Below are 12,093 nucleotides of genomic sequence, written 5' to 3' on the forward strand. Positions count from 1 at the left end.
AAGGAGTTGGGTTGCACGGTCAAATCTCTAATAAAGGCAGAAAATGTCTTTAAAGGTCATTTAAGATAAACAAATCAAATGAGTCCAAATCAAGATAAACCATGCTATCCTTTGGTTGGACAGACCAGTGCTCATATCTTCACCTAATCACTGAGAGACACGTCAGGCTTGTCATTTCAACAGACCTGTTGTGGCTTTTTCAGATGATAAAATAATCCGATGAGCTCCGAGTCTGAATATATCGTTATAAATGAGCTGCAAGTCTCTTAAATGTGAAACGATGCAGCTGCATGTTACAGTGAAGCGCTAAAGGGTTTTACGTCGCTCTTCAAAACAGAACAGCATTTATTGGGGAGTCGCCTGGATTGATCACGGATCGACTAGCAATAATTTCCTCCCGTGCTGCTCAGCGAGTTCAGCGCCACGCCATCACCGAGCTACTCTATGTGGTGGCATCATCAAAATGGCTCACAATATGCTCCAGTGTCATTTTCATCCTCTCAAGATCAACATGACACATGCGAGCATCAGTATCTATGATTCACTCTGAACTGTTCCTGTCAAACAGCATCACCGTCACAGCTGCGACCCCCTGACACGAACACGGCACGTAACCCGCCCGCCGAGCCAGAGGACGCGTCTTACTCACAGGGTGGGAACACACGGCACCGACACACTATCACAGAAACATACAGTCGCTGGCAGGAATGTCGTGATTCAGCCTCTTAATTCCATTTCAGTGGCTGCAGAGCATCCTGACTTCACGAGCAAATCGATACTGAAGCCGGGATGCTTGGATTTGGCAGGAGAGCTGATACAGTCACAGCAGATGGTAAAGCAAGGTTCGGTCTTTATGGAGCAGTGCGTGTCCATAAGTCTCCATGAGGCCAACTTCAAAGTGGTGGGATGCAGTTAAATCTTTTTACTCAAGTACTACACTTGTACTTTATGTGGATATTTCTATTTTATGCTACTTTGTACTTCTCTTCCACCAAATTTCAGAGAGGAATATTGTGGTCTTTGCTCCACTGCATTTGTGTGTCAACAAGTTACTTTGCAAAAGATTTCAGGCATCAAACATGTGATCAGTTAATAAAATATGGTGAATCATAGGATAAACTAACATTTTATAAAGTAGTTAAAAGTGGCATCACATTAACCTGGAACAGCATTAAAACACTGCTTACACATTAATGCATCTGTGATAATAAATGATATAATATCAAGACACTGATAGGGCTCATTGTGCAACAAAACAGATACTTTTCCCAACGCTTCACAACGCTTTTGTACTTTTACTTAAGTTCTTTTACTTTTAGATGAGTACTGGAGCATTTTTACATCGTGCTGTTTGCTACTTTTGCTTAATTAAAGGACGGGAATTCGTCTTCTGCTACTTTCAAATGTATACAGCAGCAGTATCTGAGTGTTTGTACGTTAAAAAGAAAGCCTGGGCTTTCTTTAAAAGCCTCAAAACACACAGGAAGGATTTTCTGAAAAGAAATTGGGGCCAGTTTGCTGATAGATGATCACCTCAGTGAACGCAGAGTTGTAAGAGCCAGAGATGGAAACACTGATATAACCGTGAGTCTGGATAGGAGATCTGGGCTGAAGTCTCTTTCAGGTGACCTTGTGAGGGCCTGCAGGCCACCAGGGCCACGGTGGCCCCGGCGCTCCAACTGTCAGTCAGTGCAGGCAGGGCAGGAGGAGGCGGCTCGGCCCGCGGCAGGTGACTGAATGGAGAGGCAGGGATTCCACTGGATTAATCATCACAGTGCGCCTAATAGAGCCATTAGGAGTAATTAACACAGCAGCAGAGTCCCGGATACCCTGAGCATGTGTGTCTGTGTTTGTGCGCGTGCGGGGCGCTCGTGCACGGTACCCCATTTGAGGCTGCGCTGTGACTTTGACATGTGCGAGCTGTTGCTGTTCGAGGAAAAAAAAAAGGCATAAATATTTGTGCATTCTGTCGCGCTGTTGGGTCTGTGTTGCTCATGCATTTGTGTTGGCAAGACGCGGGGAACATCTGCCTCTATCAGTGCCCCTCTCTTCACTTTGGCACGCACGCGCGCCCGCACACACACGCGCGCGCGCAAATCACTATAGCGCCCTGGCTGGATAGGCTGCAGGAAAACAAAGATTAAATACTCAAAGGGTCAGGTTTGGGGGCGGGGGGGGGGGGGGGGGGGGGGACCATGCTCTGAAATAGTGTGTGTTGGTAAAAACGCGCATGGAACAAAACGCTATCAGCCCCACAGAAGGCTACACACCATTATTTCCACAACGCCCCTTTTCCTCTCTGGCCTAAGGCTGAGGGTTTTTTTTTTTATTACCTGATCCGCCCCGAGGGGCACATTTGAAGCAAGGTATATTTCCCCTGCACTGTGAATAATTCATCTCCACATTAACTAATTCGCATGCACTGAGAAGGGAAAAGGCGCCCCGGAAAGGTTCAGGATAAGATGCAAAGGTGTAGCTCATGACTATCATCCAATGCGTCTGTTACGGTCGCAGCCTCCGCCAGACGCGCGGGGGAAAAGCATCCCGAGCATGAGCGCAGACACGCCGGGGGTGACGGCGGTTGTAGCCCGCAACAAGACACACACACACGGATCAAAATAACAAGCGGCGGTCTTTACCCACCTGTGATATCCTTGCTCACACTTACGAAACCAGAGGCAGTGATCTCTTTAGAAGCCATGTCTGCTCCTCTGTCCTATCGCCACCCCTCCTCCTCCTCCTCCTCTCCTCCACCTCCTCCCCGCTGGCTCTCCTCGCTCTCTTTCTCTCTCTCTCTCTCTTAGAAATGGACAAAAAAGATGGTCTCTCTCCCAGGCATTCCAGCAGAGCATCCGACTGCCCGACGCGCTTCCTGGAAGAAACCCTGTGGATGTTGGGAGGCTGGATGTGAAAGCGACGGGAGGTGGAGGGAGGGGCAGAGAGGTGGAGGGAGGGATGATGTGGAGAAGGCGGGGATCACTCAGGGCTAATGAAGCGGCTGTAGTTACCTGTGAAAGCACAGAGCGCACAGAAGTTAGAGATTCACACATGCTGTAGGTGGGCTGTAAAAAGTTAAAAAACCCAAAGTGATTCCATTTTACGGCATCATATTTAACACACTCTACCAGCTAAGATTATGATTAGCAATAATTGCTTTCTCGTAGTAATTCTGGGGCGTGTATTTTATGTCAATAAAAGTAAAACAAGTCAGAGTCTAAAGCCATGTTAAAGTCACATTTAGGCATCTTTGTCTATGGTAACAAGTAATGCTAGTGTGTTTTTAAACATATTGTCAAGTATTTTGTTATTAAATGGAAGAAACAAAGTAACTATGGGAAAATATCTGAAATGTTCCTTTTCATTTCGTCTGTCTGGAGGTGTGAGCTGATGTCTGTTGATTGACAGCAGTTGGCAGGCTGAGCCCCAGCAGGGGAACAGAGAAGAAACTTGTACCGCCTGCAAAGAGCCGACAGCGTGTTGTTAGCGGTATTAAAGAGCAAGAAGCATCCAGCTGAACCGAAGTGACATTTTCAGAAACGTGCTTTTTAATGTGCTGCAGCTGAGCAGCTTATCAACTTTAGAGCCTGCAAACTGAGCAAGCTAAGGTGTAGCACAGACATGTGTTCATGTGTGTTAGTTAGACAAGAAAGAGACTTTAGCAGGAAAGCTAATGTGGGTCGTTGTTCGGAGTCAGTGGCTCTGGTGTCTGCTGTCCCACTCAGTGTGACCGTTGCTCTGCTTCTGATAGAGCACTGATGCTACTGCTGTGTGCATAATTGACTGACTCTAACAAAATAAGATCTCAATCTGCAGAGATAAATCGAGCAGCTGAACAATCAAACCAATACGTAAAAACTTCAGTTCCTTGAATGGCCCACAGACCCTCTTATTAGAAAAAGCACAACATTACAGCAGAAATAAACAGGATTCAAACTCATTCGACCCACCTCAGCTCCACCCAAGCTCCACCCCTTTGCCCACGGTTGGATTAGTGTTTGGAGTTTGGGGGTATCAGCCACTGTCACTGAGCTTCATAGAGACTAAACACTAAACACAGAGTGCAGCTCAGGCTGACGTTCAGTGTTTGGTCATAAAACAAAGAACTCACCGTGGCCTTAGATAAAAAGTCAGTGGTTTGCCAACAGTAATACAACTCATCCCGAATGTCTGAACCAAATTTTATGAAAATCCAATGCAACTCAAAACCACAAATGTGAACCTCACTGTGGCACTAATGGAAAATCAGGAAATCCACAAAATAAGTCGGCTCTGTCATCTGGGAACCACAAATGTTTGCAGAAATTTTCATGCTAATCTATTTAATAGCTGTCAAGATGTTTTAGTGTGGAGCAAAGTGGTGGACAGGCTATGATTTACCCAGCATTGGCAGGTAATACATACACCAGAAGCTTAATTTGGGGCAATTGATTGGGAAAATATGAGAAATTGTGCGAACAATACACATTTGCAGGCAGCAGGTTGGGTAGGTCATATATATGCATAATAAATGATGATGGTGATGATATCAGCCAGGCAGAGATTTTTACAAGGAAACTGTAAAACTGCTTGTTGAGAGTAAATTGGTTGTATTGTGCTTTGGGATCTTCACCTCTTTGCCTGGATTCTGCTGTCTGATGGCTCCGCCTGTTAAGTAGTTGACAGAGGAAGGAAATGTCTCCACCAAGATGACCATCTCTGCCTGTGGTTTGCTGCGATAGTCAGTAGAAACTCCTCCTAAGAGATACTATTATTCTCTGTGTCGTATCTCAGAAAATAAAAGGATTGCGGAAAACAACAGTGGATTTCTCGGCTGCACATCATTTTTAAAGTGGTGGAGATCTTAAAATCGTAATTACCACAGAGGAGCTGCACATCTAATTTTGGACATTCGACAGAATGAACGTCATCCTTATCTCCTCACTGCTGGGTGAGTATCATGGATAAAACCTGACTGATTGGCGCACACCTGCCACTTTTTAACTCGTGAATGACTGCATTCAGACAGGCCTCTACTGGGAAGACTTACAAGAAACATCTATGTTTTCATTAAAGTACTGTCTGTGCTCAGCTGTCAGAGCAGTGTTGAGCTGCACTCTCTCATTTGATGCAGATATCAGTATATCAGTACGGCATGCAGGGTTATAAATTATACTGGGCCTGCAGCTGGGAGTTTCAGATAGTGCTAAATTAAAATGATGTGCACCAGCCAGAATCCGAATAAGGCTAATGGAAATGATTTGGACAAAGCTGCCAAATAGTTGTGCTGTTCCATCCTTGACAACCATGTGTCATGTGCAAAAGTGTGTCACTACAGTTGTAGTACTATGTTACTGTAAATGTGCGTGTGTTGTCGAATGGGAAAATACAGCAACTGTGTGTGCATTCCTTCTGTTCCCATGGGGATGATAACCGTCTGAACAGTCTCATTAAGGAACAGGAAGCTCTCCTCTCTGTCACACTGTGTGGCAGCGCTGCGACTGTGTGTGCGTCCGTTATATAAAGACTGTAACTCGGATGGTTTGTGTCTTCTTAGCAACGTCTCGGCAGAATTAGAGATTGTTTTCATGTCTTACAGACATAAGTTTGCTGGCGTTAGCTGTATTAAATCTGCCTGCGGAGATGAACTTTTTTGGAAATTTTACTTGAGGTTGTCTTTGTTATATAATGCAGAATCAGCAGTGAACCATAACTGACGATGTGGATCTCCGCCATGTGGGAACAAACCATCCGAGCTGCCTGTGGTGTTCAAGTTAATACATCTTACTCCTGATTGGCAGAGCAGACTGTAGACTAAACATAATGTACCCAGAATGCCACCAACGTGGCAGAAACAAGCTGTGGTAGTCTATGAGAACATAAGGAGGTGTGTGTGTGTGTGTGTGTGTGTGTGTGTGTGTGTGTGTGTGTGTGTGTGTGTGTGTGTGTGTGTGTGTGTGTTGTGGAGTGTTTGTGTACAGTAATTTCTCTTTATTTCAGGTGTAGCTGCAGTTGTTCTCCAAGCTGCTGCATCTAAAGGTACTGACAGTAAACACACACAGACAGAGAGTGCACCTGGCTCATACACACACATCTACAGTATATTAGGCACAAGTGTGACAAACAGCAGACCATAATGGAGTCTCTGTCTTCCCGCAGAGTCTCTGAGAGTCAGCGTGTCCGTGTGGCCTCCGGGGTCAAACATCTACCTTGGTGAGTGTGTGTTGCTGCAGTGCACAGTGGAGTCAAACTCCAGTTTTGTGTGGAGCTACCGGTGGTTCAGGCACAAACCACGCCTTGCTCCGACCCCAGACCCCAGGCACCTGGTCTCCGGCGACAGCTACTCCATCACTGCGGTAACGAGGGAGGACGCGGGCAGCTACCAGTGCCAAGCCGAACGACGGGGGAGCAACACCACCTCTGTGGTGCTCCTCAGCCACCTGGCCATGCTTAGTGTGTCAGGTGAGCAGCAGCAGCTACAACCTCTGCAGTGAGGCATCAGGTTACTCCCGTATGCACACGACAACACACGAGACTGGAAAGGTTGAGTCGTCCTGGACTGACTTCTCATGCAGCGACACATTTCTCCAGCTACTTTTCTATTGCTTTGACCTCAGAACTTACAACATTCACAGGAGCAATGATGTTAATAACTTATATTCTTATCTGTACCCAGATTTTGCCGGTATATTTTTATATATTGGTGTAATTTAGTATATTTATTACTTCAAACCTTGTCTTATACCCTATTATCATTGAAATCCTTGATCTGAGTTGACCAGAGCTATAAATAACCAACTGAAGGGCCATATCGGCGTGTTTTATTTTATTGGCTAGTCGAAGCGCCAGTCATCTGCAAAATCGGTTGTGACTGGCCCCAACTTCACACAGAAGACAGGAAGCAGGCCCTTCTTTTCAACTCAGGCTGTTATTGGCTTCTCTGGTTGGAAGGCTTCATATGGCAGATCGTGATTGGTTGAGTGAGGTGTCATTTGAAACCTGAGACTCCACAGAGTAACTGGAGACAACGTGGTGCTATCTGTAAACGCTTCTGGACGTTGTAATTGGGAATATATATAAGACAAGCGGAAGACGACCACATTGAGGATTGGAATGGGGAGCTGACTTTGCATCACTGAAACCCATTTATGTAACTTTAGTAAGATCCTGATTAGATTATGGAAGTATTGGAAGAGCAGCAAAATGTGTGCAAGCACACCTGGATACCATGCAAGCCTGGGCTCTAAGATTATGTTTAGGAGCAGTTAGAACTTCACCAGTGTGTGCATGCCAAGTTGAAGTAAGTGAGATGCCGTTATGGCTACGTCTGATGGCCAACTATTGGATCAATATCCAATAGGGGGCATGGAGGTAGCCATCCTGCAAAAAGGCTGCTGCAGATGTGTTGAGAGAAGGACAGACCACACAAAGAAAGTTCTGAGAATCTCGAGTGCTAACTGAAGAATTGTTCGACAGAGGAAAAATGTGACATTCGTGTGGGTCCCAGCACATTCAGGTGTCCTGGGAAGCAGTCAAAAAAGGAATGGTTGAAGACAATATTAAACTATCAAAATTAGAGGTGAGAGAAGACAGAGTGTGGAGACAGTTGACCTAACAGTGACAACAGCATCGGGATAAGGCAATAAAAGGGAGACATTTACATTCAGTGGGTATATTAAGAAGCAGAAATAAGAGGAAAGAGCAAATCATATTAAGCAGGCTGAGAATTGGGCACAGCAGCCATAACAGTACGCGATTCATCATAGGAAAACATCCAACGGGCCTTCGAAATGAGCGTCATGAGGCTGAGACAGCTGAGCATATTCTTATATCATACATATACATGGCTGATAAGAAATGATGACACAGTTATGGGAAGTAGGGCGGGTGGAGGACAATGTTAAAAGTATATTAGACTGTGGGGACAATCAGCAAGGGAGGACATGAATGTTTCTTTTTCTAAGGACTGGAGAGACGGCTCGAAGGGGATGTTGTAGTATCTCCCCTTAAAATGAATACATCATGCTGCTGTAAAACCTCAAAGAAGAAGAAGAAGAAGAAGAAGAAGAAGAAGAAGAAGAAGAAGACGAAGAAGAAGAAGAAGAAGAAGAAGAAGAAGAAGAAGAAGAAGAAGAAATGGGGAGTAAAACCAGAAGGTGGCAGTAATAGAACATTGTGGGTGCCAGCTGCCGTAAAACCTTGAAGAAGAAGAAGAAAAGGAGCACATCGCTTGCTAATTCAAAAGGAGAAAACTTCACAAAAACCTTTTATTATCCATAACTGTTCGTCCATAAACCAGTCTGAGCAGCTGGCTAGCAACCTCGCTCACCGGCTGTGCCACGAACAGGACACACACGACAGAAACCCCCTCATGACAATGTTAAGACCTATATATGTCGACATTTCCTCTGTGAGAGAACTCGTCTCCATTGATCTGCCTGTCCAGTCAGAGAGCCTGAGGGGACGTTACAGAAATTTGATGGTATTTTAAAAATGAAACATTGGCCTGGAGATCACTAAGCCCCGCCTCCACTCCACGGTTGGTTTGCTAATTCACACCAAACACAAAGCACGGGTGAGGCTGAAGGGAACGACATTAGTTTTTTAGGTATTTCGCCACAAAGAAAAGAACAAATTGAAAATTTGACCTAAAGATTGCGGTAGATGGAAAACTGACCAAAGTTATTACAATTCATCTTGAGGGAAACATTAATATCTGAATCTAATTTTCAGGGAGCGATTCATCCTGTGGGGGACCACAAATGTCTGCACAATATTTCAGGGCAATCTGTCCAAGAGTTGTTGAAATATTTCAGTCTGGACCGACCCACAGAAGCCATGCCCAGAGCCATAAAACAGATGAATAACTATAATATAAAAAAATATATAGATGTGCAGTATAATAAAGTTAAGCCGAGTTTCAAGTGAAAAGAGAATTACACCATTTGCATTCTTTGAAATAGGTCAAGCAGTGTACTGCAGTACCAGATGTCTCAGTACACAGTGCACAACGTCTGCTTCGGCCATCTGCTGCTCACTGAGTGTCACAGCACTCTTCCTTCCTCATCACTGCACGTTGTTGCATAACAATAATAATAATAAACTTTATTTATGCGGGACCTTTCACACCAAAAAGGCAGCTCAAAGTTTTTTACTATAAAACATTGCATGCATAAAAGGCAGAATGAAAAACAGACAAAAGAACAAAACCCACTTTACAACAATAGTTAAAACAAGAAAAAAAATAAGAGCAAAAATACAATAAAAAGTATGGATAACATTATGGACCAAAACACTGAATAATAATAATAAGATAAAGTTAAAAACAGAGCACACAGAATGCATGAAATCACGTTAAAATCAGCATTTTAGGTGTGAGGTATAACAGACAGGTTTCAGGCCTGTAAAGACTAAAATAAAGACGTGAGTTTTTAGCGTGACGTGAAGCGAGCTGTCGCCCCTGATATCTGTGCTAGCGCGTTCCACAGCTTTGGAGCCTAATTGACAAAAGCTGCATCCCTGATTTTCTTTCAGCTGTTGCTGGGAACCTCAGACAGTTATTGTGATAGTACATGGTACTTATGTGATGAACGTATTTTGGAAAGATATGCAGTTATATTGATTATGCCTCCAATTGAGACATTAATCTGCAGCCAGACATGCAGAACCACTAGTGCATTTATAGTAAACAACAAGGAACTGTTTGTCAAACAAAATGAGACAGCTTTATGTCTGATTGACTTTTTCTTCTTCTACTCCCTTTGTCTGTCTTTCTCCACCAGAGCTGCCCCCTCCCTCACTGACTCTGACTCCCAGCACCAGACAGCTCTTCAGAGGGGAGCGTTTCACCGTCCAGTGTCCCACGTCCCAGACAAACTCCTCAGGCTGGATGCTCAGGCTGTTCTCTCCGGGCCGTAGAGTGAGGAAAAGGATCCTCTACACTGACATGTGTTCGCCACTAGGAGGCGCTGTTGGTGCAGACACATCAGACACGTGCGTGTTCACTGCTGGCACTGGGAGCAGTGGACTGTACTGGTGTGAGGGCGCTGAGGGCCGCAGCAACGCAGTCAACATCACAGTAAGCTGTGAGTCTTGTGTGAGAGTGTCGTTAAAGACGCTGGACAAACTGGGGGAGAAACCAGAAAATAAAGGAAAAACATGGTTCAAATGTGGTTTAAATGTGGTGTGTGAGTGACCGTATTTAAAGGAAACATAACAATGACTGTGGACTTATAATGAAGCCGTTTGTCTTCTATCTTTCTCCCACAGATGGTACCATCATCCTGAGGACTCCAGCCTTCCCTGTGTTTGAGGGCGATAAAGTGGTCTTGTATTGCCAGTACTGGACAGGCAACCACAGTAAAGCATCCTTCTTTAAAAATGGAGTAGAAATGGTCACTTTAACGTCCTCATCTTCAGACAGAGTCATAAAGATGACTCTCGAGAATGTGACACAGGAGGACGAAGGCCTCTACAAGTGTGCGTCCCAGGACAGAAAGGTGGAGAGTCCGGAGAGCTGGCTCTCAGTGAGACCGGGCCGAGGTCAGCTGTGTGGCTTCATCGCATTCGATGCTAATGTTCATCATTCTGCCTGGTGTGAGATCAGAGCGGATCAGTGAATGATGTCAATTGCTGTGTCTTTTAGGTAACCTCACGTCAGATGGGACAGCTGCGTCCATGAGTGGTAAAAAGATTTCACATTGTGATTACATCCATTAGAGGGAATAATTGATGATAACATTAACACAGAGTAAAGCAAAGAGCTCCACTTACTCATGAGTCATTATTCAGCAATGCTTCAATGGTTTATGAACCATTTATTAATCTTTCATTTCTTATATTTCTGATATGCCTGAAGTTTTTTCATCTGAAGCTGTTATATCCTTTCAGTTGTCTAAAAAGCTTATTCATTAGCAGTAGTGAAATCTAAAGGTACAATTACAAATAGCTTTTAGTTCATTTTTCAAACTGTTCAACTTTTGTTTTATCTGTTTATTACACTCAGTAATATGACATCAGCATCCATTACTCCAATGAGTCAGGTTACCTCATTCCACACTCAAAGGTTTCTTAGTGTGATTGCAGCTGTTAAAGAGAAATTAGACCTGTGTCTGATCAGACACATTCAGATGAATATCATTTGTTCTCCTCATCAGACTCCTGGAAATGGATCATTGTGTCTTGTGGCATTGTACTGATGTTCCTCGTTCCTCTCACTGTTTTTCTAGTCCGTCACTACAGGTAAGTCACGGCATCTGTTATATAATCTTTGCTTCTCAGCTTCTACAGTTGCGCGTGTCAGTAGACAGAAATATTTTTGGCATGAATCACAAATCAAACATCCTGTTCAGCATTGATTGTGGTATTTACGCGAAGGTACCAGACCTTTCGCATGCGGAGCTGCTGCCCAGTGTCCAAAGAGGATCTGCCAGCGGTGGAGCTTCCTGCAACCAAGCAGGACGTGACAGAAGTGCAGTGGGACCTGTCCTGGATGGAGATGTCCAATCTGTTGGATAAGCACTTATATCCTGGCACTTAAAGGATCACTCTCACCTGAAGTATACAGAAAAAACTAACTGGAGTGAAACCTATGAGATAACGTAGTTCAGTCAGTGCTGCTTAAAACAGGACCCTGATGGTCACATGTCAAAAAGAGGACGTACTCTTGGCCCGTTGCTTTCGTTGTCAATGACCAGCCTGTGGTTTTTAAGATCTCTCTGTTTGCTGATGGTACAAATTTTGCCGCTTCACACAACGATTTTAGAACTGATGCAAAATGTTAATAAAGAATTGGTGCAAATCTTTAAATGGTTCCAGTTGAACAAAGTTTCCAATAATATCAAAAAGACAATCTTTGTAATATTTTCCCATGAAACAAGAAATAACTGACAGATCCAGAACAGATAGTTACAGATAATCATGCAAGTCTCTGACATACAGTCTTCTATAGATGAAGACTTTACTTGAAAATCCACATTTCTGAAAAGTTAATGAACACTTGAAATACTGATGAAAGCTCGTTAACTGACCTCCTGTACTTGTTATTCAAGTTTGTATTGCTGTTTAGTTTATCCACATAAGAACTGTTGTAAATAGTTTGTGCTATACTAACAAATT

The 12,093-nt window shown here is 44.0% G+C and overlaps 2 protein-coding genes across 3 annotated transcripts in view; one reads left to right on the plus strand and one right to left on the minus strand.

The window, feature by feature from the left end:
* The window catches only part of LOC139329695 (capping protein, Arp2/3 and myosin-I linker protein 3-like), a 30,203-nt gene extending 27,308 nt beyond the window's left edge, over nucleotides 1-2,895 (minus strand). For both annotated transcript variants that reach the window (XM_070960010.1, XM_070960011.1), the window contains exon 1: nucleotides 2,644-2,895. In XM_070960010.1, the coding sequence (XP_070816111.1) occupies nucleotides 2,644-2,701 (58 nt within the window). In that variant the 5' untranslated portion in view covers nucleotides 2,702-2,895. The remainder of the gene's footprint in view (nucleotides 1-2,643) is intronic.
* A 1,902-nt stretch (nucleotides 2,896-4,797) lies between these two features.
* LOC139330605 (Fc receptor-like protein 6) lies at nucleotides 4,798-11,639 on the plus strand. The gene is made up of 8 exons (XM_070961607.1): nucleotides 4,798-4,927; nucleotides 5,977-6,015; nucleotides 6,136-6,438; nucleotides 9,759-10,061; nucleotides 10,246-10,518; nucleotides 10,622-10,660; nucleotides 11,133-11,217; nucleotides 11,353-11,639. The coding sequence occupies exons 1-8, from the start codon at nucleotides 4,897-4,899 to the stop codon at nucleotides 11,513-11,515; spliced, it is 1,236 nt and encodes a 411-aa protein (XP_070817708.1). The 5' UTR covers nucleotides 4,798-4,896; the 3' UTR covers nucleotides 11,516-11,639.
* The last annotated feature ends 454 nt before the right edge of the window (nucleotides 11,640-12,093 follow it).

Source organism: Chaetodon trifascialis, chromosome 4 (assembly GCF_039877785.1).
Source record: "Chaetodon trifascialis isolate fChaTrf1 chromosome 4, fChaTrf1.hap1, whole genome shotgun sequence".
Lineage (NCBI taxonomy): Eukaryota > Metazoa > Chordata > Actinopteri > Chaetodontiformes > Chaetodontidae > Chaetodon > Chaetodon trifascialis.

What these genes read in the sequence shown, in the direction of transcription:
- LOC139330605 (XM_070961607.1), top strand. Translation starts at nt 4,897, where the DNA reads ATGAACGTCATCCTTATCTCCTCACTGCTGG. An exon ending in CTCAGTGAGACCGGGCCGAG is followed by an intron (nt 10,519 to 10,621) that starts GTCAGCTGTGTG and finishes TGTGTCTTTTAG; the next exon opens with GTAACCTCACGTCAGATGGG. An exon ending in TTTCTAGTCCGTCACTACAG is followed by an intron (nt 11,218 to 11,352) that starts GTAAGTCACGGC and finishes ATTTACGCGAAG; the next exon opens with GTACCAGACCTTTCGCATGC.